Source organism: Phallusia mammillata, chromosome 2 (genome assembly GCF_965637545.1).
Source record: "Phallusia mammillata chromosome 2, kaPhaMamm4.hap1.1, whole genome shotgun sequence".
In the NCBI taxonomy this organism is placed as follows: Eukaryota; Metazoa; Chordata; class Ascidiacea; order Phlebobranchia; family Ascidiidae; genus Phallusia; species Phallusia mammillata.
Window position 1 is genome coordinate 1,181,482 of NC_137253.1, and position 7,107 is coordinate 1,188,588.

General features: G+C 43.6%; 1 protein-coding gene across 1 annotated transcript; it reads right to left on the reverse strand.

Moving 5' to 3' along the window:
* Positions 1-1,451: 1,451 nt before the first annotated feature.
* On the reverse strand, positions 1,452-4,978 carry LOC145215543 (receptor-interacting serine/threonine-protein kinase 1-like). Its single transcript, XM_080084246.1, has 5 exons — positions 4,841-4,978; positions 3,432-3,604; positions 1,703-2,568; positions 1,517-1,642; positions 1,452-1,462 (listed from the first exon to the last, which is right to left on the reverse strand). Exons 1-5 carry the CDS (start codon positions 4,976-4,978, stop codon positions 1,452-1,454), a joined length of 1,314 nt encoding a protein of 437 aa, XP_079940372.1.
* Positions 4,979-7,107: the final 2,129 nt, after the last annotated feature.

Genomic DNA, 7,107 nt, shown 5'->3' on the forward strand with positions numbered 1-7,107 from the left:
GGACAAGCCCCGAGCAGAAATAAACAAGATGTTTAAAACATGTAGTCACTACACTATAGGGGGCATAATGTAGGTATTATACCAACACAAGCCGTATCTCCGGACATTCCGATATATGGCAAGGCAAATAGGATAAAAATCTACCCTGCGGTGGGATTTGAGTCAATAACCGGAGTCTTTACGGGACTAGCGCTCTACCTACTGAGCTACACAGGATCAGTGGTGAGCCGATCCGGTCGAGTCACAAGCACCGGGGCCTGCCTCGTATGCTGCACACGTGAGCTTCGTAGTTGGTTTGACCAGTGATCGTTTAAGATGAACATAAATTCTTAACACGGGTAGATGTAGCGCGTTCAGTCATGATCCACCAATTGTACCCTCCACTGTTTTGCGCTTCATAACGTTTTAATAGCTTTTTCCGGCTTGGTGGTTGTTTAGTGCAATTGTGTCGCTTTGATTTTATTCACCATGATATTTAAACGGAAACAAACATTTGCTCCATCATTTAAAATACGAACACTGCGCCACTTTTTGTTCTTCTTTTTACAACACACGTTTTTAATTGTTATTACTTATTAATTCGTTGTTGGTTTACCTGCAGGTTGCTGTTGTGACTTGCTGGAATGGGAACTTTCCTCTGTAGGTTCGGTGGAGCGTTTAACTCCGGTACTTGCAGAATAACCGGAATCTAAACACAAAGGTGACCTTAGAATGCGCTTAAAACATGTTTGTGTTTATATTCCGCTAGTTGGCGCAAATACAGTCGATTAGGTTTTCAATTTCTTATACCCGGGTGCTGGGTCAGGAACTTGGCCGAACGGTCTGACGCGCCTGACCCATATACAGACATAAAAACCCTCATCGGGATTCGTCCCCGGGAGAGTCCTGGGTTCGACACCCGTTAAAAAAAAAAGAAAAATATACCCGGGTGCTGAGGTTGGGGGGTTTCCCTTGAAACTTCCACAGATGATGTTTTCGGTTGTGTGATTTCTATAGATGTATTGGCCTCCTTACTCTCTGTTCCTTCGATAGAATCTAAAAATGTAACACTAGATTATCGGTCACAATGAAACTATCAACATTATGTGGATAACTACTTGAGCGCTCCCTGTTGGTTCACGCGCGTGTTGCTGTGGTGATTTGCTGGAATGGGAACTTTCCTCTGTAGATTCGGTGGAGCGTTCAACTCCGGTACTTGCAGGATTGCTGGAATCTAAACACAGAGGCGCCCTTAGAATGCGCCTAAAACGTTGTTGTGTTTATATTCCACAACTTAGCGCAAACACAGTCGATTAGGTTTTCAATTTCTTATACCCGGGTGCTGAGGTTGGGGGGTTTCCCTTGAAACTTCCGCAGTTGATGTTTTCACTTGTGTGATTTCTATGGATGTATTGGCCTCCTTACTCTCTGTTCCTTCGATAGAATCTAAAAATGTAACACAAAATTATCGGTCACAATGCAACTGTCAACATTATGCGGATAACTACAAGTTCAAGTCAATGTATATATTTCTTACCCGGCTGCTGTGACCTGCTACTGGTGGAAATTTCCCCTTGTTGGAAAGGAGGAGATTGTATGTGCCCTTGCGCGCCCGCTGGTGGTTCGCTTGTTGTTTCCGTGGTGTCAACTGATGTGGAGGGAACTGAAAACACGATTGTTTGTTTTGTTTTTAAAAAGCTTGTTTTTTCGTTTAAAATTTTACCATGAAAATTTCTGGTCCGGGTTGAAAAATAGTGAAGAGGAACGCGTTGACCTTCGCTGACTTGCGGTTGCTCGTCCAAATCCATTTGAGTCAAAGTCGTCAAAACTTGAGAAAGTAGCTTGGTGGTTTTCTGTTTGTTTAAATGCGTTTTCAATTCGTCTTTTATCTCAGTCATTGTAGGACGTTTTGTGGGATCTTGATCCCAGCATCGCTTCATGAATAGTTGGAGTTGCTCTGCGATTTCTCTGTCTTCACCGACCAAAGTTTGTATATAATCCTGTACCTCCTGACAGTCTGGTCTTTTTCCTCTCTTGATTTGCTCCAATAACTCCCTTCGCTCTTTTTCTGCCAGACGAGGATAAGGAGCTTTACGAGCAAAAAGCCAGTAAAATACCATTCCGAAAGCGTACACGTCATGTTCCTTTTTGGCTTTCATGGTGAGGTCGTTCAATTTTTCAGGAGCGGTGTAGTAGGGAGTGTATTGGAGCCTTTCTTTCTTGGTTCGTGCCAAAGGATTCACAGTTGCCGAAGTACTGTGTGTTGCCAGTTCGGCTGCCCCGAAGTCAATTATTTTACCTTGGAGCTCTTCAGTTAGCATAATGTTTCCTGGTTTTAAATCTAGATGAATTAGACGTTTGTTGGGCAAATTGTGACAGAAAGCCATTGCTGATGCTGTTTGGTATAAAATGCGAACGCGCACAGCAAGGCCCAGTTCTTTGGATGTATCCATTAGTAAAGTTGCTAAATCTCCACCTTTGCAGTATTCCATCACAATTCCCATTGCAAAAGACCATTGGACGTAGCCGAAAATTCGAACGACATTTTCATGGTCTGCTTTCAGCAAGTGTTCCATTTCTTCCTTTATCCTAAAGAATATTTTAATAAATGTTGCTGTGGTAGTATTTTTATGTGGTAATCGTTCAGCGAGAATTTGCTTCTTTGTGTTTTCTTTCCCTGTTTCTAGTTATTAACTGAGATGTAACAAAGCGCCTGGCGTGATTCTTGGTTAAATCTTTAACGGAAAGGGGCAATTTGATACAGGTCAAAGTTTACATAAAACACAAGTTGTCCAGCCGATTGTTACCAAATAGAACCATATGGACGCCATTTTGTGTCCAAAATAATATAGCAAGTATATATATATATATATAGGGAAAAACACATATATGTTGATTTTTTCAAACGTGAAAGCTATAACCGCGAATTTGACTGGCTAAATTGTTAGAAACCAAAAGTTTCATTCAAATTCACAATACGTGTGTTTTCCTCTGTATATACCAATTGTATTATTTTGCACACAAAATGGCGTGCGTGGGGCTGTAAGGCGTAACGATCGGTTGGACAACTTGTTTTGTAAACATTTTACATTTTATTTCTGCAGCCTTTTTAGTAGTCGCTGTTTGAGGTTGAACTAATTTTGTTCAGAAAAATTTATGTTCTAACGTCTGTAGATGTGCGTGTAACTTGACCCGGACTCATAATAAGTTGGTACGTAAGGTCACATGTTTTTTTGCTTAAGTTTATCGGCCAGTTGGTGCGTATGTTACTAGCCGATTGTTACACTTATGTTCGCTTCAACAGAGAACCAATGCTATTGCGCAAAACAGGAGAAATGTACCATTCAAAAAAACATCAGTGTTAAATTCAAAGGCAATCCTTGTGCGATGGTCGGACAGATCCACAGATTATTAAATCAAAAACGGTTGCAACAGTAATTTTTAAGACTTACATTTTCACGGCCAGTGACTTTTCATGTGTTCCGCCAGCGACCTCGAAGACTTTGATGGCAACGTGCTGCTTTAACCCATTGTGGTATCCAAATAGAACATCCCCGAAACCTCCAGAACCAGCCACAAATTTGCGAAGGTCACACGTGATGTCACGACAGTCCAATTCTAGTAGCTGTTGAATAACAAGACATTGTAGATGTCATCCGATGGTTTAAATTGTCTTAGGTCATTACTCTAAAATCAATTTTTAATTCAAGAAAATATTTGAACTTTGCCACTAAAAAACGTTTAAACTTGTAAATCATCATGGCTTTACTCACTTCATTTGTTGATGCCATTGTAAAGTTAATTACAGTTTCCCTAATTTTTTTCTACTTTTCAGCGATATTGCTGCGAACAACAAAATACGGAATTTGTTACATGTTCCTGCACCTTTTTCCTTCACAAAATACTTGAATCTCCTGCTACCAATTGACACTGTGTAAGGCTTCAGTTATTGCTTAGCTTTTATAAACTTTCACTAAACTTGTCTAGAAAACGGATGTTGTTATTTGCTATTGCCGAACCGTTGTAAGCTAAGCTCTTTGGTGCCACTCTTTTTTGACAAAATGTAAACATGAAATACTGGTTACATACTAAACCTTCAAATACGTTTGGGACAATTTTTGCTCAGTGCACTTTGTGGAATGACATAACGTCGTTTTATCAGACATTGTGAGTTGTACCTGCTTTTTTTGCAAACAAAAGTAACGCTGGAAAATCAGCAACTTGAGGCTATCGCCTTAAACTGCAACGAAACAATGGAATAAAAAAATTACGATATAAAAAAAACGCGAGCGCAGTAGTATTACTTGACACACGACTTCGCAGCCCTGTTGGAAAGCGCTGCAATAATATACCCGATTTGTCCTGTTATTACGCATTGGAGTTTGAGCGCAAGAAAATTAAAGACCATTTTGAGAAAACAAGCGATGCTGTCTGGAGGCGCACAGAGACACACCTTTTGATAATCGAGACAGCGCAACATCATTTCAAACTTCTGGACACTTGAATAACCAAAGCTTATTGATTGAAATCAAGCTTACACTCGAAACTCGATCAAGTTAATCGTCGAGCTCCCTTCTCGGTTCCGCAAGTACTCGAACGTCTGGTTCTACGGAAAGTTATCGAAAGGCTTCCTGGGTGCGCGTGCGCGTGGCTCGTTTGTCGCAACAACAACTCGACAAAGATGTAGCGTAAGACAACCAATGAGCTCCCATAAAAGCCCAACGCGTTAAACAAAGACAAGACACAAAACCGACCGTCACACGCTACTGGTCACTTTTCGCGCATCCCCGAAAGCATTCTATTCAATAGAAGCCTGCTGCCCCTTATTTCTCGAAACGCAAGTTTAAGTCAATCGACTTACAAGCGGATCTCGTCTCGAATGAACACTTTGTTTGGCTCCACGTGGTGAAAACCCAGGTATTAAAACCACCCTTTCCTCCACCCTTTCACTTACCCACACCTTCCCAGCAACAGCCAGTTGGGTCTCTTTTAAGACCATGTCACTACGGTGACTTTGAAAATGGTTGCCCCCACCCTTGCCCCACTTTTTTGCCTGGTAACAACAAATAAAAGTTTTTCCTCATCCGTACTCCCACCGGTTTGCGTGCCCTAGTGGTCCAACTTCCCAACTCTCTCCTCCTGGCTATCTGCAGGAAGTGATTGCCCCCTTGCTCGGGCACCGATACTCCTGCCCTTCTTAGGGCCCCTGCAGGGACAAGAATTAGCCAGTTTGTACCCGACGTAACGTGCCATTCGTTGTGTAGAACTACGTCACAGATCGAGCAAGTTTCGACTATGTCGTCACTATGTCTGCTCTTCCACGCCGGGCTTCACCCGTGTTAAACGGGACACCGAGGTGCTGGCAAAGCTGCCGCAGGAATGATCCAGGGATTACAGATCCTGGAGGATATCGTAGAACGCCGAGTCTTTAAACAGATTTTACTTGCCCAAGCGCGAGATCGCGACGAAACTAGTTGAGAAGCTAAAACGACTCAACGCTGTTGAATTTGTAAGACTCCACGACCAGAAGTACACGAAAGTTGTCGTGAAGGAGATTCCTCCACGCTACTCAATGGACAAGATTCGGCAATATTATGTTGTTAAGCATGGTGCAGTGAAAAATCGGAGAATCTCAAGGACCGATGAGGCCTCCAGGACGGTCAGCGATCCTTCGAGATCAAGACCGCCGAGCTGAAGGCAAAAACCATCGGTCCTAGGATATGAGTAGGAATTACGAACCAGCCACCGCAATGCTTTGTGTGCCGCAAGTTCCGGCACATGCGACAAGGTCGCAGAGAGAATCTCCCATATCACGTCAGAGGCGTACACGTCAACCCAGCAAGACACAGAGTATGGCACCTCAGGTGCGTCCGACGCAATTCAACCGGTTCCTGAGGACAGCACCTCCGACTCAACATCCCTGAGACCAGAGGGACGCACTTCAGATGCGCCCGCCACTATACACGGAGCCACAGGGAGGCACCACGGGTGTGCCCGAACTATTGAGCGGAATCTTTTTATCACCTGCTTTGTATGTTCGCGATAGCTGTTTTGCGCTTTGATCTTTGCAGGATTTGACAGCATTTTTGCTGTGTCCCCTCCCCTTTTGTCCTGATATCCATTTTTGCGATACTAACCGCGTACCTACGTCACTCTCAACCCTCAGTCTCTTAGGTCTCCGGTTGGCCGGTTAAATGGCCGATCTCACAAGACCCAACAGGCTTAATTTTGTGTCTTTTTTGTTAGTGTTTTAATTTTTGCCGCCTTCTTGTCTCTGAATGGTCACAAATGTGAACATTTTATGCAGGACCCGACAGCTTCTATGCTGTGCGCCCTTCTGTCATTTGTGTGTATTTTGTCGTCGTTGTTTTTGCTTGCACTCTTTGGGGTGCGCCGAGATGTCCCCAAGGATATTAAGTCTGTGATTGGTCATAATTAGGTGAATCACTGGACAGTTTTGTTATGCTGTGTTTTAATTTGCTACTCGCATTTTTCGTTGTTGTTTAACTTGTTTGCGCTACTCCGCGCGGGCATAAATTAATGGCATACATTTGTTGCATCTGGCGAGAGTCACTACGAGCTTGGAACCAGTGTCAAATTACTGAATTTCTCCACCAGAAAGGAACGTCGTGGACTTTCAATCCCCTGCTGCGAACCACATGGGTGGTGCATGGTAACGGATGGTACGGTCTGTTCGCCGAATCCTGTCTTCAATTACGTCCTCCCAAGTGATGACCGACGAAGCTTTAGGTTTGATCACATTTCAGGAACCGCTTACCCTGAAGCATATTTTGCTAGTAAGAGGTTGCTCGAACATGTTACCAACAATTACCGATGAGAAGGATTGCTACACAAGATTGTTGTCGCCGAGTAGCTTAACAGCAGCCAGTAGGAAGGGGAACCTTAATGTTAATCTTTGATTGAAGGAACCGGCTCTGTGACCATGTGGTGGAGAAGATGTTGTTCCATTAGGCACGGCGTCCTAAACGTAAAGTGGCTCCCTTGCGACGGAGTTTAGCCGGCTGGATGCCTGCCAAGATGGGCCGAAGGTCGACTGGTGCGGGGCGCAGGCAACCATAGTGACGATACCTGCCAGTCTTGTGAAAAGAACTGCAACGCGTGATGTAA